Source organism: Pseudorasbora parva, chromosome 1 (genome assembly GCF_024679245.1).
Source record: "Pseudorasbora parva isolate DD20220531a chromosome 1, ASM2467924v1, whole genome shotgun sequence".
Classification (NCBI taxonomy): domain Eukaryota; kingdom Metazoa; phylum Chordata; class Actinopteri; order Cypriniformes; family Gobionidae; genus Pseudorasbora; species Pseudorasbora parva.
The window spans coordinates 53,437,770-53,461,356 of record NC_090172.1 but is presented as its reverse complement, the minus strand read 5'-3'; the positions used below and the strand labels follow the sequence as shown (position 1 = coordinate 53,461,356).

Below are 23,587 nucleotides of genomic sequence, written 5' to 3'. Positions count from 1 at the left end.
CCAGCACGCTTGAAAATGTAAAAATGCAGAATGTTTCCTGTGATGGGTAGGTTTAGGGGCAGGGTCACTCTGTGTGTGTGTGTGTGTGTGTGTGTGTGTGTGTGTGTGTGTGTGTGTGTGTGTGTGTGTGTGTCCATGGCAAACAGATGGGTGCAAGGGCATTTGCTATTTAAACAACATGGAGCTGGACGTGAAAATGATAACTGCGTCGGGCTGAAGCGAGCATTTACATTTACATTTATGCATTTTGCAGACGCTTTTATCCAAAGCGACTTACATTGCATTCAAGGTACACATTTTACATTTTTGTCAGTTCTTGCTTTCCCTGGGAATCGAACCCATGACCTTGGCGTTGCTAGCGCCGGGCTCAAAATGTAAAAATCTTTGGAAGATATCACTTAACATTTATTTTACCATAGCAAAAGTAAACTTCTTTTGGGGCTGAAATTTGCGTCGGGTTGAAATTTTTCTAGCACCATGCTCTACAGTTTGAGCTACAGGAAAGCATAAAAAAATGAAGTGAAGCACTCAGCCCCGACCCGGAAGGCCCGTGGGCGGCCCGGAGTGTTGACTGAGTGCTCACGAGAGAGGCAGTGTGTGGGTGAGAAGGCCCGGGGGCGTCCTCGAGGCCCACACAACTGCCCCCTGGCGACGGGAGGGTAGGAAAGGAGTGACATGGCCCGTGGGCGTCGCACACTGCCAACCTGACCCTCTTGGGGCCCAGAGAGAGAGGAAATTGCTCTTTTGGTGAAAATGTGGGTACCGCTGGACTCCGGAGAGCCAGCGGCAGAGATGCAATGACCAGTGATGCCCCCCCGGTCCTCCTCCGGACATCATCTCCCTCAGAGCAGCTCCTCTTCTCCCTGGGCTGCCCGTCTCAGGGCCGCTTCCCCTTGCGCTTGCCGGCCGGCTTCGCGGGACCCTGGACGGGTTGGGCGGCCCCCTTGCGTCCGGCACCCTGCTTTGCGGGTGGAGGCTGCTGCTTGGGCTTGGCAGGGGCGGAGGCGGACGCCGGGGGACGCCCTCGGCGACGAGCAGACTGGGGGGCTGCCCCGGGCGGCTGGGTGGAGGCAGCAGCGGGCCGCCGGGGCAGGATGTTCTTGATGGCCTCCGTCTGCTTCTTGGCCACCGAGAACTGCTGGGCAAAGTCCTCGATGGCGTCGCCGAAGAGGCCGGCCTGACAGACAGGGGCGTTCAAAAACCGAACCTTGTCCGAATCCCGCATGTCTGTCAGGTTCAGCCACAGGTGGCATTCCTGGACCACCAGAGTGGACATCGCCCGATCCAGGGAGCGTGCCGTGACTTTCGTCGCCCGTAGGGCGAGGTCCGTCGCGGCACGCAGTTCCTGCATAACTGCCTGGTCGGAACTACCCTCGTGCAGTTCCATGAGCGCTTTGGCCTGGTGGACCTGCAGGAGCGCCATGGCATGCAAAGCTGATGCAGCTTCTCCGCAGGCTGAGTAAGCCTTGCCCGTCAAGCCGGACGAGAACTTACACGCCCGGGAGGGGAGACGCGGGGCGTGCCTCCAGTCCGCAGCGGTCTTAGGACACAGGTGCATCGCAACCGACCACTCGACTGGGGGGATCCCCTCGTAGCCCTTAGCCGCACCACCATCGAGAGTAGTGAGGATGGAGGAGTCAGTCGATCGTTGGCGAGCGCTATACGGCGCCACCCACGACTTCGTGAGCTCCTGATGCACTTCCGGAAAGAAAGGCACCGGCTCCGTCCCGAGAAACCAATCGTCCAGCCGCGAAGGTTTGGGACGTGGTGGAGGGTTCCACTCAAGCCCGACACTTGCGGCGGCCCGGGCAAGCATAGCCGTAAGTTCCGGGTCAGACTCGGGCAACGCTGTCACACCCGAGGGGGGCAACGCAGCCGAGTCTTCATCCTCGGAACCCATTAGCTCATCCCCCGATGCAGCGACCGACATCTGATCCTCCGCCGGAGCCCCAAAAGAGACGACTGGCGCTCCACGTGGGAGGTCAGCGCGCCCTTCCGGAAGCTCCACCGGCACAGTGGAGGGGGGAGGGGCCCGAGGAGCCATGAGACCCGTCGGGTTTGCCCTGACCGTCACTCTCAGGTCCCCACCAAGGTCATCAGCCAAAGTAGCAACCCTCTGCTTTGCAGCTGGAGGACCGCTAGATCGGGGAATGCACGATGGCGCTCCACCTCTTCTGAGGTACTGGAGACGGGACCGCAACACTGCGATGGACATATTCCCGCAATGGGAACATGACTCATCCACGAACGCAGCCTCAGCGTGCTGTGCGCCCAGACACGAGAGACAACGAACGTGCCCGTCAAGCGGAGACAGAAATCGACCGCACCCAGAAACACACGGTTTGAATGACATCTTGAAAAAGACGCAGGGTCAAACCGTGTTGCTCTTTTGTGAATGGAAAGCTGCTCTTTTAGTGTGCTGAAGCACTCAGGGAGATGACCGCGGCTCCACACAGTTCGTTCTGCAAGCCTGTGTGAGCTCTCAGTGATGTTTGTGTATGTGTGTATGTGTATACGCCCAGCGAACCAACTCTTTCTCAAGGAAACGCTCAGCGAACCAACAAAGCTCTTTTATCACTGATAGACGGCCTCTCACTGACGCGCCGTATCACCCGCACTGGCAGACTCTCGTTCACAGGAATTGACTCGTAGTCAGAAAGCTCTTCGTAGAAACAGCAAATGAAACTGTTCGGCTCCGAAGTAGAAAGCGCTGATCTATCATTCCACTTCCTGTTTTATACCCGCGCTGCGGGGCGGAGCGTGGAATGCGTGATCGCATGCCAAATTTCATTGGCTCGTTGTTAGATGTTCGAAGTAGGATTGGTCTCTAAAGTAAGATCCCATTCGTCGGTTCAGTTCTGACGTACGTCGAACGTGACCGACTGAAAGGGAACTCATCTCTTCCATGAGCACTTAATCTTACATTAAAAAAAAACTCCTCTATTTCTCTTTTCTTCTTGCCTTTTCTGTTTTTTTGCTATTCCGAGCAGTATACAAATCGGTATTTGGGGCACTTTTTGTGTTTCTTCGTCTCTTCTTGACGGATCGCTTCCTGTACTCCTGAGTTGTAAGTCACTTTGGTTAAAAGCGTCTGCTAAATGCATAAATGTAAATGTAAAAAGAAAAGCACAGAACAGCCTTGGCTAGCTTCTTGCTACATGTTAATTGTAAATGAAGCAAATGCATGTGACAATGAAGATGTAATTTGAGCACATGCTTCACAGAAGACAGTGATCTATAATTACTTCAGCCTGCATGCCCGAAATGCAGCCCAACTGTTTGTTAACTGCATTACAACAACGGTAAATGCAGCAGCCCGCATCTCCAGATGCTACTGCTACAAGGTGCATATGTGTTCTCTGTTTGAGGCCGTTCTGTGAGAGCTATATTCAATCAGATATGGGTCATAAGATTATGAAAAATACACTACAAAAGGAGTGACAGGTTTTTTAAAGCTCTTTTCTTCCATTATTGTGATACACGTGAGTGTAATGGATTATGAAAAAAGAAATTGGATTTTAAAATGTGGGTGTTACACTAAAAAAAGCAGACAGATGAACTTGAGCACGGTTTAAGAGGGGTAAATGATTAAACAAAAAGGACAATGGACAAATACAAGTCACCCAACATGTTTCTTGTTTGAGAACCTTTTTTACTCGGATATATGTCACAATTGGAAAGAAAAGATTGCAACTTCCATTTCATGCGGACTTTAAAATCTTTAATCTTTTATAATCAATTTTAAACTGGCAAATAAATCATAAAATCATTTCATTTGGGGCGGCAGTGGCTCAGTGGTTCATGTAGATTGTCTACAAACCAGAAGGTTGGTGGTTCGATCCCCGGTTCCATCTGACCAAGTGTCGAGGTGTCCTTGAGCAAGACACCTAACCCCAGCTGCTCCCGACGAGCTGGATGGTGCCTTACATGGCAGACACCACCGTCGGTGTATGAATGGGTGAATGTGAGGCGATATGTAAAAGCGCTTTGGATGGCCATAGGGTCTGTTGAAAGCGCTATATAAAATGCAAACCATTTCATCATTTATTCTGCGTGTTAATGTGTAGAAACTTACTTCCACAATGTCAGAGTTGGTTCTGCTCTCGTGTGGTTCATTGTATTCCGTGTATTTCAGCAAGACTTTGTCCATATCCGTGCTGGCGTACTGGAAGAGCTTATTGGAGCTGTTGAAGATAATCAGGGCTATTTCACAGTCACAAAGAACACTGAGCTCATATGCCTTCTTCATCAGACCAAACTTTCTCTTCGTGAACGTCACCTATGAAAATGATAGGAGAAATAACAGAAATCAGAGCAACATACTTAAAGGTGTGTATTATAGGTGTCATCGATATCAAATAAAGAGTAACTTGAAGTGATTGGTTCACTGTTGCACAAATATACTGTCAGGATGCTCTGTTCAGTGTGTTTTAGTTCGGTTTACCTATGACCTAGTTTCCCAGTCTGTTTTAGTTTTATTCTGTTGACCTGGTGTTTGTTAATTATCTCAGTTCCCTTGTTTAGTCTGATATATAGGGGAGCACGGGGCACAACACGGGGTTAGTTGTAACACGCATGGTTTAACACTTTCCACACATGCCAGGATGAAGAAACTGTGTATTTACTAGTTTCCAACACTATATAGAGAAAAAATAGCGGCAAAATTTAAACATCTTTGGAAGATATCACTGAACGTTTATTTTACCATAGCAAAAGTAAATTTCTTACTTAAGTGTATTTTTCATCTCAGTTTATTGTGTTTATTTAAAATAAGACAAAAATAATAATATTTGAATCTTATATCTGTTATTTAACAGTTGAGATCGGTCTTTAATGCTGATCTAACAGCAGAAGACACGAGCCACAATTTAAATCCCAGTCGTGCAGATGGAGCATGTTGTAACACTGCGTTACAATGAGTCCATATTAGAACTATATTATAATCTATACTTTAATTAATTCTTTTGAGAAACCATGAGAAAAGGGTAAATAAGGACTGAGAGTCAATGTTCAGAAATGATTCATTATTATTCTGTTTTAAAGTATGCTGTATAGCTGTATCAGCGATTTGTTTGTCAAATAAAAAAAATTGTTTATTTTTACTAATAAAAATGCCATTATTTTATTTCAAAAAGTGAGTAATATAATTGTATTTTATTGACAAAATATTTTAGTTTGTTTTGGATTTTTGTAAATTATATCAGATAACATTATAAGCTGTCATTTACTCATTTTACAATAACCTATGGGGCATGTTGTCACATTTCACTTCCATTCTTTCAGGGTAAATCAAGAAAAAAGTATACACTCTATTAAAGCTACACTATTTCATTTGTTTGTCAATTAGAGGATGACTATTTAAAACAAAGGCGTAGTTTGATGAAGCCAAGTTTGAGCTCAGAATCTTGGGACATGTGGTCTTCACCTCACAGCCGGTGGAAAATTGGCGTGGGCCGAAATCATGTTGATGGATGCGGTTATTAACGTTACTGTAGTATGAAGCAGAGCAGGACTGAATGTTGTGGAGCTAAGCCAGCCTGGATCAATTGTTATACAAACACATTTCTGCTTTTCCTGTCATGAGTATGAGGTAACGCAGCTCTGTTTATCATATTAGATACATTTAAGTGTGTTTAAAATGATATTATGACGTTCCTCTATGCGTTAGCTCGGCACAGCTGTGACACTTGTTCACACTGCTAAGAGTAAAGCGTTTCTGAAAAATAAAACCGGTAACGCAGATATGATGCAGTAGACAGGCGACTCCCTCAGATGCTATGCTCAGACGTCCCAGCTCCTTGGTTAAAATAGAAATTTTCTCACAATTTACAAAAAGTTGGAAACATTTGGGATATTGTAAACTCAACTGAACAAACTATATAACACTGGCCTAGTGTTTTATGGATATTTTACTGCAAAAATACTACATAGTGCACCTTTAATGAAACAAAACGACATAATTGAACTAGAATAGTGTGATATTATTGTGGGAAAAAATAAATACTCTAAACCCCAAGTGGATTTACACAAGCTGAGACAGTCAAAAAGCGTTCGGTTGTGCCCCGCTCTCCCCTACCTGTTTTGTTCAGTTCTTTGTCCTGTCTCATCAGGATTTACGTGTCTGTTATTCTGTTTCCTGAGCTTCCCTTGCTTGTTGGATTTATTGGATTAAAGACTGTTTTTGCTGATCTCCTTTGTCTTTGTGCACTTTGTACAGCCACTGTGACAGAAGACAGAACCAATACAGTGTTTATGGCACCTTCTTTTCTTTTCTTTTCTTTTCTTTTCTTTTCCTATAGACCTTACTGCTGTTTAGCTATTGTGCATGGAGCAGAATAACCGCTCCCTGGAGTCACAAACCAGGGACATATCGGAGTTCAGGGTCCACCTGAGGATTTTGCCACATATATAGTGGGTACTGGTGAATAACAACTCTGCATTCACCATCGGCCTGGAGGATGACACCAGTCCCACTCCAGACCTAGAACCTAGTCAGCCTTCACCCCACCCGATGGAGCAGAACTCCACCACAAACACAGAGCCAGCACCTGCTGCAGAGAATGTGCCATGCCAGATACCACCCTGGCGTCTGTGTCCATCGACACGTCTGACCAGGTGTGCGAGACTGCAACAATGCCCGTCCCCAAGGGAGTACCTCCCTGTTGTTGTGAAAGTTTGGACTTGGATTTATTTGAGTAATACCCTTGAGTCTCCCGTTACTGCTGGTCCTACCCAGTTCTGAGTTTCTCATGTCTCCAGAGTTTCCTGTGTTTCCAGAGTGTGCGTTCAGCCTCCCTCTTCCATCTCCTCTAACCTTAGCCTGTTCATCATCCCTTCCACCACTGGTCCTTGTTAGTCCCTCAACTTATCCGCATTTGGCACCCTGCAGCGTGGCAGAATCCCCTCGAGGCTTCCAGTTCCCAGCTCAGCCTTAGCATGAGGATCCCCGTCTGTGCCTCCAGCCAGTGAGCTGCTCTTTCAGCTCCACTGTGGCCTGTTATCCCACCACTTTGTCAGACGTCACCCTGGCTCCACCGCAGGATTCCTGGCTTCCGGATGCACCTCTGCCCTCCATCCGTTTGGCTCCACCAGGTTCTGCCTTCCTACCGGCTTCACAATTGTTCTCGGTCGCACTGGATCAACTGCAGTCTTCCAGCTCCCCGCCTAAAACATAATATCCGCGGTCCCATGAGCCGTCTTGACCCTCCGAACCTGCAGGAGAGATCACACCCCTGGTTCACCACAATGGCTCCGCTGGGTCATTATCTGGCCCCTTCTGCTCCTGGCTCCTCCCTCCCTCCAATCCCCCATGGACTGTTGTGTTTTCCCCTGAGTGTTTGTTTTTGCGCTCCTCCACGACCTCCTCCAGAGCCCCTGCCCTCTCTCTCACAAGGACACGGCTTTCCAATTTATTTATTTTTTACATGTGTTATGTCAGGAGTTATGTTTTCCTCTTATGTCTATGTCAATTTCATTCTGTTCACCTAGTGTTTGGTAATTATCTCCATGTCCCTCATTTAGTCACTTTGTACAGCCACCTGTGACAGATATATCTGAACAAAAGCTACATCTAAAAACACTCGGCAGAACAAAACATACATTCCTGAGCAGCAAATCAGCATATTAGAATGATTTCTGAAGGATCATGTGACCCTGAAGTGATAATTTCAGTGCATATGTTCATTAATAGTATCAGAAGTCATTCTTCACGACTGTCTGATGGGACCCAGATGTCAGGGTTGCCAGATCTTCTCATGTTTCCTGCCAATTATCACCCTCCCTGAGGAATTTCAAGCTTGCTACCACTTCACAGCTGAGGGCCAAATTCTTACAACAGCACATGAAACACTGAGAACAAACTCCTTCAATGTTTGTTGTCAATGTCAAAGTGTATAATCACATCTGAAAAGCTTAAAGATAGTTCCAGAGACTCTCACAGAGGAGAATGAGGAATGATTAGTGCTTTTGGAAGATAAAAGAATACCAATGCATTCAACAAGTCAAGTTATTTACAATGTGGAGAATGAAAACACTGAAAACTAAAGTAACAACACTAAAAATTCAGCTTTGCCATCACAGGAATAAATTACATTTTAAAACATTTCAAAATAGAAAACAGTTATTTTAACTATAAAGATATTTAACAATACTGTTCTTACTATACTTTTGATCAAATAAATGCTGCCTTACTGAGCAAAAGGGAATTTCAAAAACATTATAAACCTCTTACCGACCCCAAACCTTTTCAGTGCTTGTTGACAGTGCCTGTACACAACCTTCCTATAATGATAAAAATCCATCCAGTGTTTTTTTTATCTCCTTATATGTTTTCCCCTGTCTCAAATCAAGCCGTTCGACTGTGGGACGTCACCCGGTCGGACACCCCTCCCACGATTGTTGATTGACAGCAGCGTTTCAACACAGACTCGCCCTGAGCGAGCTCAACATAGTCCTCCATTGTTGATACACTGGAGCAGAATGGCGTCTAAGCGTGGTGTTCTGTTCTTGGGTGTAATAAGTTTTGTTTTTGTAGGGAATATTACCAAGATCAACTTAATGCTTTGATGTTTGCACAAAACATTTCTCACCAGACTGCTTTATAAATGATGGTCAGTATAAGCAGGCTTTGCTAAGAAACTGCTCTTAAAAAAATATCAGTACCAACTATTCGTGTTCCTACTGCATCTCCAGAAGAAGTGAGTGTAGTTTGAAACGCTTGCACACTTAATGATGAATGCGGCTAAAGTTTACAGAGTAAGTTACATTACGGCATGCTTTCTATGTATGATTGTCACGTTCATAATATAATTCATAATCCCCCGTTTATAATGAACAAAGCGTTATGGTTATTGTGTTATTACAAACTGTGTACGACGGTGATAAAGTTAACATGGCAACACTACACTAAGCTTACTTTTGTTACTGTCAAAAAAAGAAAAAAATGTGTTGTAACAGTTATTACACTGCATAGATAACGTTAAGCATCACTGACAAGCCTACATTTACACCTACAACATTTTTTTGTGTTGTAACTGTTATTACACTGCATAGATAACATTAAGCATCCCTGACAAGCCTACATTTACCGTAAAACAATTTTTTTTATTGGAATTAGCTGTAACATCAATCTTTCAATGAACTAACACATCAGTAAACACATAGCATTCGTATCTTACTACGCTGACGTTACACTGCCAGTACACAAAGATAGATCAAAGTGGCATTTCGTTAACAGACCATTCAGAAACGTCCTGTTCGAGCCTTAATTGTCGAATTTCATTGGGGCTGTCTTCTTGTTCCGGGTCCGACTCCGGTTCAAATTGATACGGTTGCACAGATGTGTCCTCAGAGACTCCCGTTGACGTTTGTTCTCCAAAAAATATACCCTCAACTGTTGTCAAGGCAACACTCCACATGTATGTCAAACCAACCCACAGAGCAAAGCTCATTATCATTTAAAGTCGCATGGCTTGCTGAAAACAACTGTTTTCTTACAATACTAATGAGAATTTTTTAATTAAAGTATATTACAAAGTTTTAATTTAGACACTAAAGAATCATATTAACTTGAACAAAAATAGCATTATATGACCCTTTTAAGACTTCATACATCAGACTAAAATAAACAAAGCATTAAATAAACTTGCTGATTATGACTTTCTAATAAAACTGTATAAAACGAACGCCAAAATCACAGCATATAGTACAGAGGAATTATTCATTTACACAGCAATATATTTCTACCTATGTACTGTATGTCACTGTCTAAAAACCTTAAATGTAAACCAGTGATAAAAAAAGCACTGTGTGTAGCAGAAATAATCTATGAAACAAGAGTGCCCAGACAAGATAGGGTTTGTGATGCTGGTTAGTATTTTTAATGTAGATACCAGTGCAGACTGGGTAAATTTAGTCCTGTCTCTGTGGTTTTGCTGTGAGTGATGGCCATCAGGGCTAGAGAGAGTGAGAGAGAGAGAGAGACTGTACAAGCCCTCAGACTGACCAGTCTTCTAATGAGAGATGTGGATCCCTGAACTGCTCTAATTACTGCGACCACACCACAGGGGCTGCAGTCCACTGAGGAACCCAGACAAGAGCTCCTGTGTGCAGAAGCATGGAGGTGGATCAACCTAGTCCCACCGCTACAGACCCAGAGTCGGACCTGTACATTCATTAAACACGCCATTGAGACATGGGGCACTCCTGAGCAATCATTTAAACTGCAATAAATCATGTATGTTAGGACTGAAGGTGTGGGACATTCCTGGTGCTCCAACCGTCTACAAAGATGAAGAGGTTTTTAAGAAATCTTAAAAAATAAAATAAACAGATTGGGCTGATGATGATACATTTGGCTGCATCTGATGCTGTTCATTAAAGATGAGATTTGTTAGGATTTTAATTTCTTAATGATTCCATTAATTCTTTTAGCTCAACTAATTGTGGTTTAGTGAAGAAACGTTCTGATTCAGTGTCACGGAATTGCTTCAAACTGATAAGTATAAGTTTGTGTCTGTTTTTTTTTTTTTGTTGGACCATTCCTTTAAAAAAGTTGTTCTTATACTGTAGTTATCTGCTCAGTTTTGTGGTATATTTGATTTTGTGTGCAACCAACAAGGAAATAAAAAAATAAAAATGATCTGGCTATTGATTCCAAGTCTTACAGTTGATATCTAGCAACAACAATAATATTGTTACAATTAAAAAAAAACTGTTTTTTTTTTTCTTCATTTTAATTTATTAAAAAAAACTCAAGACGGCTTTTATTATCCCCCCTGGAATCGCATGGATTACTTTTTATAATAAATGGATGCGCCTTTTTTTGGACTTCAAAATCAGGAATGCCATCCACTGCCATTATAAAGCTTGGAAGAGCAAAGATATTTATTTAATGTAACTCTAATTGTATTCGTCTGAAAGAAGAATGACAAATACACTAGGATGGTTCGAGGGTGAGGAAATCATGGGATCATTTTCATTTTTGGGTGAATTAAGGTGTATGTCCAAAAAACTGGAAATGTCACATTTTTTCTAGTAAAAGTATTGTGTACTTAGCATAATAATCTGTTTGGTTATAAACTGTAGTTACACCTGTCAAACCGTTAACAGACAGCATACGCAGATGTTCATCTAATAAAGCTTTTCATCGCTGGCAAAACAATAGGATGCATTGGCAGATTTGCTTTGAATTGACTGTAGGTCCACGGCTACTTCATCCATCCTCAAGATGTGTTTTAAATGTCCTTTTATGACTCTGAGTGAGAAAACCGCTTCAGTGCGTACATGAAACTGAACAAATAATTCAAACAGATTCGCAAACCAATATAGACAGTTTTGCCAACTTGTTTGATCAAGTCTTTGAACAGAATTGACTCAAATGAGTGATTCAGTTGTGAAAAAACAGACAGTGTGCTTGGAATAGACTTTGCATTTCTTAACATGCATTGCATTAACAATAAAGTAAAGAGAGGAATGTCGCCCAGCGTAACAAAGTAAAAGCAAGGTTTGTTTCATTCGAAATATACTCGAGTTAAAGTAAAAGTAACCACATTCAAATTTTCAAAAAATTAAGCAAATGTAGTTTTTGCTACCCACCTCTGATTATAGCAACTCAAAGCTTTCTTATATCTACTTACAGATATAGATATGCTTGGAAAACACCGGAGAGATTTTTGAGTACAGATTTCAGTTTGGATTTGTGAAGCAGACGTTCTCATCTCACCTGTCGGTTTCTCTCATCCATTATGCGGGTGATCTGGATCTTCTTTCGCCCCATTGTGACTTCCCTTAGTTCCTTTTTCAAAATCAAAATCTTCTTTCCCCTCCAGTGATTATGGTAGATTATGTTTTGGTTTTACTGCATTGTAAGGAAACGCCTCCTCTCTGCATTCTTCACCACAGCAGAACCTGCTAGAGATGCAAGGAGATATTAGGCAAGACATACAGCTTATATGGAAATTTACAGAATTTACATGAAGCACGAATGAACAAATAAGAGACACTGTTGACATAAAATAATTTTTTGGAGATCTCTCATGTAATCTGATTTGCTGGTTGGTGTAAACAACAACAGTATCCTAAACACATTGGATTATGGGAGCAGGAGAAGTTAACAGCTGTATCATTAACACGAAATTCAAGCCATCTTATTTCCCATTAAAAACACATCACACAGCTACTAGTGCACATAATCTAGCACAATCCCTCATAAATATAAAATGACACCATGTAATCTGGCGAATCCCGAAAGAAAACCATCCATCATCGCTTTAATTTACAAAGCATTTCCCTCCAAAGCTGTACAATATACATCTAAGCCCAAGAGAGAAATAAAAAAATCCATAAAGGTCTTACTTTTGCTTGTATTTATTCCTCACTCCGAATGCTTCCCAAGAAACATAAGAAAAGATCAAAAATTTGTGTCACTCCAACTATTTATGGAGCTCATAAGATCTAAAAAGTGGCCACAAGGACTTCTTAAAGCAGATCCTCAGAAGCCTGTTTTTAGACAACTCCCGCCTTATGTTCCCAGTGAAGGAGCAGGTCTTGAGATCTGATGGAAGACAAAGGAACAACACCCGTATTCCTGCACTTTCACACCTTCCCGCTCAGCTCTGCCGTTACCAGGGCAACCAACGAGATGCCTTACATATGATCTATCAACTCTAAGTGAAAAGAGAAGCCTGTTTAAAAAAGGGAGCCAACGCAATACAATAACGCTGTATATTTTAGCAATGTTTAAAAGGACTGTACGTTTGGATTTAATGTTAATAAAAATATGGTGATAAACTAATTACCATATCTTACTTCCCAAGACAAAACTTACAGCATGTGGGAATGATATGCTATTCAAATGCTAAGAGATACATCATGCAAATCCATGAATATGAGATGAGTAAATTTCACAGTAACGGTGAGATACACATTGTTACTCTTCTGCCGTCCAGGTTTTGCATTAATGTAGTTCGCATAATGCAGTTTTAATGTAGTTGCATTATTATTGCAGTATAAATGTAGTTGCATTAATGTAGTTTGCATGAACTGACTCTTCCTCCACTACCTTTTCTTTTTCCTTCCCTTCTGTTTTTTGCTACTCTGAGTAGTATACAAATCTTTGTATTTAGGGCACTTTTTGCATTTCTTAGCCTCTAGGGTTGTGCCGATGACCGACATCCCAATGAAGAAACACCATCGTGATGCCATGCCCCCGCCCCGCTGCAAGTCTTGCGAGTCGTGGGAAATAAAATAAATAAATAAAGTAAGATAACGACTAATTACTATATAATAACGAATAATAACGAACAATATCATCGTCCATCACCGTTTTACTGTACACATCGTCAGCTGACTATTTAGGTGACATCGCCCAACCCTATTTGCCTCTTCTTGACGGATCGCTTCCTGTACTCCTGAGTTGTAATTCGCTTTGGATAAAAGCGTCTGCTAAATGCATGAATGTAAATGTAAATGCATAGTGGTACTTTCACTTTTTTAAGACGGTTTGCATCTGTGGTTAATGAAACATTCACTATTCCTGAAATGCTAACAACCAGCATCTTCAGCTCCTTCTCTTTCTATATACTATAATAATAATAATAATAATAATTTGTTACATTTATATAGTTTCTGGGTCCTCAAAGCATTGTCTGGGTCCTTTACATATAGAAGGGGTAAAGTTCCTCAATCACCACCAATGTGCAGCATCCACCTGAATGATGCGACGGCAGCCATTGTGCCAGAACGCCCACCACACACCAGCTTATGGTGGAGAGGAGAATGAGTGATAAAGCCAATCAGGGTATGGGGATGATTAGGAGGCCATGATGGACACATTTTGCCAGGATGCCAGGGTTATACCCCTACTCTTTATTGAAGGACATGCTGGGATTTTTAATGACCATAGAGAGTCGGGACCTCGGTTTAACGTCTCATCTTAATGACGGTGCTTGTTACAGTATAGTGTCCCCATCACTACACTGGGGTGTTAAGACCAAGCGGCAACCTCCCACGATCTCTCTTGAAGCCAATACGGAAGTAACGCAAACTGCAATTCCTCAACTGGCCACATATGCTCCAGAAGGGAGCAGAATCTCATTAAGCCCCATGTTAAAATTCCCAACTTTACAGCAGAAAAAAACATGTTTACAGCCTGGTACAAATTGTGGTTTTGGCCTTTATGGCTAATTTTGCCCTTCATGACATCTGTGAGGGGGGTGAATTTTTTTATAACTAATTCGTTTACATTATATAGCCTTAAATTCTGCATAATTAAGGGCGTAGTTACTTTTGAGTGACAGGTGGATAGCCATTTATCTGCTGTCTATAGACACTGCGTCACCTAAGCTCAGCCTCTTTGCACATTTTCTGTTATCCGGGCGTGACTCGCAAAATGGCGATGCCCAGCTGATCTCTATTTTATGCTTCAGAATGGCTTATCGAAATTCTATGGGTGACGTCACGGACACTACATCCATATTTTTTTTTTTACAGTCTATGGTTAGGACCCACACAGACCTCGGGGTGAGCGCCCCCTGCTGGCCTCACTAACACCTCTTGCAGCTACCTGGTATTCCCAAATGGTCTCCCATCCAGGTACTGACCAGGCTCAGCCCTACTTAGTTTCAGTGGGAAACCAGTCTTGGGCTACAGGGTGATATGGCTGCTGGCTATTTCTATACATTAAAAATTAATAATAAATATTAAGATTGATAATAAACTTATCCTATTATTATAATTTCTGAAGGATGTGATAATGAAGACTAGAGTGTGCTGAAAATTCAGCTGTGCATCACAAATATACTTTAATAAAGTATATTAAAATAGAAAACCATTTTTAAGTTGTTATAATAATATCACAATATCACTGTACATAATTACCCCCATTGTGAACCAATTTGACTGAGTCACTAGAAATAACCGACTCAAATGAGGCAAATCAGACGTTACTACTTTGAGACCCATTCTCATCAAGTCTGTTTGATCCGTCTACATTCTCATAAAAGAAACTGAAAGATTCAATGCTCCACTTATAGATAAAAAAAACATCATTTACAATGAGTGACTCAGATGGATGAATGTTTCCAGCAGACCAATACGATCCAGTCAGAAACACCGCCGGCATTGTCACACAGCACACAGACATGACATAATCTTACTTATAGCCACGTTCTGGAGCTGAGTACATGTCTGGCCTCCTTACGTAAATCCTTTTTACTATAATTCATTACACAAAACATGAACATAGCATTATACCCCGTGGTCTTATATGAGGACGACTGCATCTAACCTACGAGGCCTTGTCTGGTAATTAAGGGTTTCCATAATAAACGCAGGCTGACGTTCTGCAAAACATCTGGCTTCAGGGGTCTCGTGTCTTATTTCTTTATTGCTGAACATTTTATTACTGTATATCCATGTTTTTTCTATTCAAAGAGATCTGCATATGTAATTATTTCTATTATAATGTAATTTAACTAGATTGTTTTATTGCTTGAATGTTTGTTGAAGTATTCAGACGGACAACCTTACAAAACAATATACTGAGTTCTTGGGTTTTTGGAAATGTAATTAAGGTTTAATTGTACACATTCTGGACAAGGTTTTTTTTAACCCACAATGGCCTAAAGAACTTTTGTAACTGCATAGTCAAAAACAATGACATTTTATTGCAAATTTCAATTAGCTCATTAGTATTCATAGATACACAAGGATTCAAACATTTGGGGTCGGTTTTTGAGCATAAGTCTCTTATGCACACAAATGCTGCATTTATTTGATTAAAAAATTTAGTAATAAAATACAGTAAAAAGTGTATTTTTGTGAAAACCGTGATACTTTTTTTTAGGATACTTTGATGAATAGAAAAAAACAAACAAACAAACAAACAAAAAAAACATTATTTGCTCTTGAAATATTTTGTAACATTATAAATGTCTCCTTTGATTGATTGACTTTTGTAGTGCACCCTTGCTGAATAAAGTATTCTTTTAATATTATTTGGGGGAAAAAACTTTTCTGAAAGTCTAGTGTTACATCATAATTGTAAAATATGAATTACCTTTGAGAGATGTAAAATCACAATTATGTCGAACAATTAGTTGCAGAGAAATAACATTTTAATAAATAGCATTAATTGTGAGATAAAAAGTTTCCATCACAGAATAAAAAAAGCTAACTATGACTTTTTTTCTCTGAGTTGCGTTATACAAAGACGCAATTTGCGAGTTATAGTGTCACAATTCATCAGTGTGAGTGCCCATGATCACCACCAGAGGGCACTCCACCACGGACTGTCACTCCATCACAAACTACATTACCCATAATCCTTTCCCCGGACTCATTAGCACTTACTGTTTACACCTGTGTCTCATCACCTCATTACCTCTGCCTATATATGCCTGGTTATCTCTGTCATTCATTGCGAAGTCTTGTTTAGTGTCACAACTGCATTTCTGAGCGTTTCCCTGTTTTCATGCATCTTGGTCTTTGATTTCTTGCGTTCTCTGTGGATTACCCTTTTGCCTGTTCCTTCTGTTTTGTTTGCCTTTTCGGACTGCTTGCCTGTGTATGACATTTGCGTGTTTTATGGACTACGACTTTGGATTACCCTTCAATAAATACTGCGTTTGGATCTCCAACCTTCTGTCTCAGAGGAGTTCGTAACATATAGTCAGAATTGTGTGATATTAATTTCACAAAATTTTGACTTTATATCTCACAAATTCGGACTTTATAATACACTTCTGAATTTATAACGCAATTCTTACTTTATATCTCACAATTCTGTAGCCTGGCTCTGCCCTCATATGTTCTTCCACTCAGTTTTCTTTCAGTACTCGGTCTGGGATTGTGGTATATTCTCTGTTTTTCTCCGATCAAATTTTAACCGGTCCAATCATCGAACAGAGGGAGAAGCTGAGAACGATGACGTTAATGTTGTGCGGTAGTTTAAAGGTCCCGTTCTTCGCGATTCCATCTTTCAAACTTTAGTTAGTGTGTAATGTTGCTGTTAGAGCATAAATAATACCTGTAAAATTATAAAGCTCAAAGTTCAATGCCAAGCGAGATATTTTATTTAACAGAAGTTCCCTTTCAAAGCCTACAGCGAACGGCCGGTTTGGACTACAGCAGGAAGTGCAGGGATGTAATGACGTCACTAGAACCGTTTGTTGACTAACCCTCCGCCCACAAGAACACGCAAAAAAGGGGGCGTGGTCTTGTTGCTCTCCCACGTGGAGAAGAGCGTGCATTCAGCGCTTGCATCTCCCCGTTATGGTAAGAGGCGGGACCTTTCCGGGCAAAGTGTGCTAAGCTGCTGTCCAATCACAACACGGGAAGCGCTGGCCCAATCAGAGCTTGTTACGTGTTTCTGAAGGAGGGACTTCATAGAACAAGGAAATTATCAGGCCGTTTTTAGGACAGAGGAAACAGCGGTATACAGATAAGTAAATTGTGTGAAAAATACTGTGTTTTTTTACACGCGAAACATGAACGCATGTTATATTGCACACTGTAAACATAATCAAAGCTTCGAAAACACGCGAAGAATGGGACCTTTAAGATGACATATGTCTCAAACAAACGTCAGCGATTGGTTATGGCAGATCCAGAGCTTCTCTGGGCAGATCCAATAGTTTTAAACGTCAACCGAGTTCCCACCTTCAAGGAAGTTAACGCTTGTCAATGAAGAGTGGCCAGACTCTCAAATTAAATGTACGAGAGTCTGGTAGAACCAGGCTAACAATTCTGACTTTATATCTCGCAATTCTGAGGGGAAAAAAAAGTCCGAATTGAGAGATGAAAACTCACAAATGTGAGATAAAAAGTCACAATTATCTTTTAATATGTTTTATTCTGTGGCAGAAACAAGCTTACATACAATAATGAGTCAAAACATAGTCATAATTTGGAGATATGAAGTTGCAATTGTGTGACAAATTTACAATTGTGAGATGTGCACTCCTTTTTTATGTACAAATACCAATGAAAATGAAAGAGATCATCCAGCAGAAAAAACCCCCAATTCATTTAGTCATCAAAAAAAGCCCAATCAACTTCATCTTGCACACAGAGGAGCTCAATCGCTAACATTGACTGGTCTGTTCAAAACATTTAATAAGATCTGCCAAATATCCTCAAAAGCCTTTTCCTTACAAGAATATAGGCTACTCCTCAGATTTGTTTTACTCTTTCATTAATATTCTGCCCTTTTAGCAAATAGAACGCTTCCTATTTATGTTACAACTTAAGCGCACACACAACCAAAGAATCCCTGCTGAGTCCCAGACGTAAGAGCTACTGACAGACTCTATCCTGCTGTGCTTGTTCATGATATTATAAAGCTCACACTGAGAACTAATGTACGTTAATCTTGTGTTGTTTCTGAATTAGGGATGGCTCGACCTGAAACCATTTCTTTATTTAGGCTTATCTGCTCAAAAAGAGCATATGCATGGATGCATGCAATGTGAACAGGGGCATAATTGACCAGATTCCATCTCTTTCCACACTGACAGTGGCTCTCTTGAGGTGTTGAGGAAAAAAATCAAGTTTTAGTCTTTGCAATATACTGATGTAGATATACCAAATATTGATTAGATTGCTTGAAAAACAGGCCTGCCATCTTTGGAGTTCATCTTGAAATGAGGATTTGAATGAATTAATTTGGATTTGGCTATATGGTAGATGTTAATTTTTCTCACGAATAAATCGTTCTTAACTAGTGTTGTAAAGTACTGTATATGGGGAACCCTGTGAGTTTATTAAATGTTAAAATTAACTGATTTGTATACAATTGCATATGAGGACTTTTTTATATTTTAACAAAAAAAAATTAAACTTTTAAATGGCATTAGAGTAAAAATATAATGAATATGTAAAATAGTGCAGTTTTTTTGTTTTTGGAAGCACTGTAAAAAATACTTTCAGGAAATCTTTGGTCAAATCAGCTTATGTTCACAAATGTTGTTCAAATAATGTAATATTTTGAGTTTCAGTTGAATAAACTAATCTCTTTCTTTGTTTCAACTGAACTCAAAAATTAAAGGGTATACCAGATTAGGCTACTTTAAGTTAAACCAACAAATATTTTTTTTTACAGTGTGATTGTGTTACATATAAATACTGCACACCGGTGGGTAACGGCTACTTCAGCCACTGCATATTGCAACAAACCTTCAACCCCCTGAAGAAGCAGCTACTACGAGAGCAATTCATTCTATAAAATATAAAAATCCTGGCACAAAATCCAATTTATTTTACAGAGACAACCTAATCTCCATTAACCTGCAGAAATCTACTTTCAGGCCCATAATATGTGAACCGCTGTGCAATTCTACCATTACAGAGTCAAAGGTGACACCAAAGATCCTTAACAGATCCAGAGAGGATTGCTTTGCGTGGAATCGGATTAAAAGAATACGTAGTCAACTCCAATTAGATCAGGAAACCTCATGTCATCCTCTGTACTGACAAGGTCAAAAGAATGAACAGAAAGTAAAAAGACACAACATGTTAAGACAGGTGAAAGTATGAATGGAACTGCACTTAAGTCAATCAGATTTTAATCAGGTTCAAAATCTGATTTGAACCAGATCTGATTGTAAATCTCAGTCAGTTGGTCATTATCACCTTTAATGACCAGCTGACAGACTTATCTTGCTTATTAGATGGTTATTTATCAAATAACTATGTAAGCAAAATACTGTTTTGAATGTCTTCCAAACATATGCACACAAATTATTTTAATGGGTGTGATTATGATAGTGGTGATGATAGAATGATAGTGCTGTAACTATAATAATATATCATATAAGATATCCTGTATCATTCTGCTTATTTTTAAGCATATCTTTTGAGAACGTCATTTGTGTTAATCCCTCTTAAATCAATGAGTTGGAGTTGGATAAAAATATAGAATATACAGAATGTCCTGTATATATAGAACATATAGAATATATATATAATGTCCTGTATAGAGAATATAGGATATACAGAATGTCCTGAAGAGAACATATAGAATATACAGAATGTCCTGTATATAGGACATATAGAATATACAGAAGGTCTTGTATGGAGAACATATATAATATACAGAATGTCCTGTATATAGAACATATTTAATATAAAGACTGTCCAGTATATATAACATATAGAATATACAGAATGTCCTTTATATAGGACATATAGAATATACAGAATGTCCTTTATATAGAACATATTTAATACAAAGACTGTCCTGTATATATAACATATATAATATACAGAATGTCCTGTAGAGAACATATAGTATATACAGAATGTCCTGTAGAGAACATATAGAATATACAGAATGTCCTGTAGAGAACATATAGAATATACAGAATGTCCTGTAGAGAACATATAGAATATACAGAATGTCCTTTATATAGGACATATAGAATATACAGAATGTCCTTTATATAGAACATATTTAATATAAAGACTGATCTGTATATATAACATATAGAATATACAGAATGTCCTGTAGAGAGCATATAGAATATACAGAATGTCCTGTAGAGAACATAGAGAATATACAGAATGTCCTTTATATAGAACATATATAATATACAGAATGTCCTTTATATAGAACATATTTAATATAAAGACTGTCCTGTATAAATAACATATAGAATATACAGAATGTCCTGTAGAGAACATATAGAATATACATAATGTCCTGTAGAGAACATACAGAATATACAGAATGTCCTGTAGAGAACATATAGAATATACAGAATGTCCTGTAGAGAACATATAGAATATACAGAATGTCCTTTATATAGGACATATATAATATACAGAATGTCCTTTATATAGAACATATTTAATATAAAGACTGTCCTGTATAAATAACATATAGAATATACAGAATGTCCTGTAGAGAACATATAGAATATACAGAATATCCTGTATAAATAACATATAGAATATACAGAATGTCCTGTAGAGAACATATAGAATATACAGAATGTCCTGTAGAGAACATATAGAATATACAGAATGTCCTGTAGAGAACATATAGAATATACAGAATGTCCTGTAGAGAACATATAGAATATACAGAATGTCCTGTAGAGAACATATAGAATATACAGAATGTCCTGTAGAGAACATATAGAATATACAGAATGTCCTGTAGAGAACATATAGAATATACAGAATGTCCTTTATATAGAACATATATAATATACAGAATGTCCTTTATATAGGACATATATAATATACAGAATGTCCTTTATATAGAACATATTTAATATAAAGACTGTCCTGTATAAATAACATATAGAATATACAGAATGTCCTGTAGAGAACATATAGAATATACAGAATGTCCTGTAGAGAACATATAGAATATACAGAATGTCCTGTAGAGAACATATAGAATATGCCGAATTTCCTGGACATTTTGTATATTGGATAAGGATTCAGTATTTAATGACCGGATCTTATGTACAACTTTTCTTTTCTTTTCTTTTCTTTTCTTTTCTTTTCTTTTCTTTTCTTTTCTTTTCTTTTCTTTTCTTTTCTTTTCTTTTCTTTTCTTTTCCTTACTTTTCTTTTCTTTTCTTGTTGCTAGTGTTTTTGCATTTCTTTCTTTCTTTCTTTCTTTCTTTCTTTCTTTCTTTCTTTCTTTCTTTCTTTCTTTCTTTCCAGTATAAAAAAAAAAAAAAAAAAAAACATCTAAAATGAATAGGCTTTATGCAGAAATAAGTTAACTCTTATAAAGGACTTAACTCTTTAAAAAAATCCCAAGAATAACATTTTATTCTTTAAAAATCCTCCTAAAAACTTGTCATCCTATTCTCAGAAACTAACCTTGGGGAATTGTTTCTTACACCATTTTATTGGAAGATACAACAGAACTGTATTCTATATTATACAGTATCTTACGCATTGGCAGACTGTTTATGTGTAATAAAGCCTGTAATAGTTGGCAGTCCAATCCCAGAAGCACAGCGCCAACCCTCAAGCCCTCAGGTTTGGCCGCGATCACTAAATCTTAACAGTCTGTCTAATAAAGCGCGCTCATGCTCCTTCCTCAAATCTAATGTACAGTTTGAATTGGCAAAGCGCAGACGTTTCTATTTACACTTCACAAAAGAAAGCTTCATGGGTCTGCAGGAAGCCAGACTGGGGAGCTAATATTTAGAGACAATTATATTTGATTTCTGTATTTATCGAGTATAATTTCTAAAGGATGGTAAATCTCTTTAGTTTCAAACATGTGGAGCAGCGGTCAGGCAGAAGGCAGCCAGAGGTCTATGGCTCTGTAGTTGGAACAGACCCCACATGAGAATGTGGTGAATTTTTCAGAAGTACAGACAGCTAAAAAAACACATATAGTCCATATGAAATGAATATTATATATTAAAAATATGCATATGTTAGGTTAGATATGTTGTTAACAAAATTTAATAAATTAAATATAAAAAATTACACATAGAAAAACTACTAAAATTAGTTTGAAAGGGAAACATAAGTGTAAATATCGAAGTAGCCTAATGCTTTGGCTCGAGGTGCATTACTGAAGTGGTCAAATGCATGATGAACTAGAAAGAGAATTATTGCCATGACATTGGTACTTGTCTCTTAAAACAAATGACTTGATGCATTGACATAACATTAGAACACAGCATTGTAGTCACAGCAAAGTAATATTTGAAGCTAATTCTCCTGTGATACAATGCCAATAAACAGTGAAACTCATGAAGTTAAGTAGAGCTTTCCTTTTGAACCATTTTGCAATTAATTAAGCATTATTGCATCGACTGATGCCAATTTGGTTTTGTTCACATTATTGCCATTAACTATAGACATGTTCTATTAATATTTAATATTTAGAAAGCATCACACTACATTTTGACCAGTAATAATAGTCTAAATAAATAAATGTCACTTGATATTTTCATACTGTGGCATTATGGCTCTTTAATTATTTTTAGTGGCTAATACCAAAAAGGCATCATATGATGTAAAGTGACATTAAAACACACAAACACTCTGTATTGACATTTTCTTTGTGATTGTACAGCTGAATTTTGGATTAGTTAACTTGTAGCCTATCAAGGCGTTTACTCTGAAAAGAAAATTAAAAAATACTCTTAAAAAAAGCTATTTCCAAGAATTTATCACAAATAGACTACGACAACAATGCAATTTAATGAACTCAATTTACAATTGAAAGTGGCAGCAACTAGTAGGCTACTTTCTATCTTCACTTCCATCAAGCCCAACATCACTGACAGACTCGTTCAACAACAAAAACACGACGATTGTTGACGTCACACAGTTGCGCGTAACTTAAGTACGGCTATCAATGAGAATAAATTATCGAGTTAAATCAATGTGAAATCACCTTAGCCTACTTAATGTGACTTATTCACCAGCAGGCGTTTAAATCCACATCGCTACATCAGAGGGCAGTTAAGTTCTTACCTTCATTCGGGCGCGTTCGAGTTGGAGAAAGACAAAAGGAGCGTAAACCGAGCGAATGGATTCAAACATCAGGACTCATGTACACTGTATTATCCCGAGTCATTCTTGGACTCGTGCACGCGCTGCTGGA

The 23,587-nt window shown here is 39.3% G+C and overlaps 1 protein-coding gene across 4 annotated transcripts in view; it reads right to left on the bottom strand.

Moving 5' to 3' along the window:
• mef2ab (myocyte enhancer factor 2ab) overlaps positions 1-23,587 on the bottom strand; it is a 41,423-nt gene extending 17,836 nt beyond the window's left edge. For 2 of the 4 annotated variants that reach the window (XM_067445193.1, XM_067445196.1), the window contains exons 1-3: positions 23,458-23,587; positions 11,723-11,910; positions 4,076-4,279 (exon numbers count right to left, since the gene is read on the bottom strand). In XM_067445193.1, coding sequence (XP_067301294.1) covers positions 4,076-4,279; positions 11,723-11,776 — 258 coding nt within the window. In that variant the 5' untranslated portion in view covers positions 11,777-11,910; positions 23,458-23,587. Of the gene's footprint in view, positions 1-4,075; positions 4,280-11,722; positions 11,911-12,354; positions 12,560-23,457 lie in introns of those variants that run through there. The other 2 variants (XM_067445195.1, XM_067445194.1) reach the window with 2 other exon arrangements.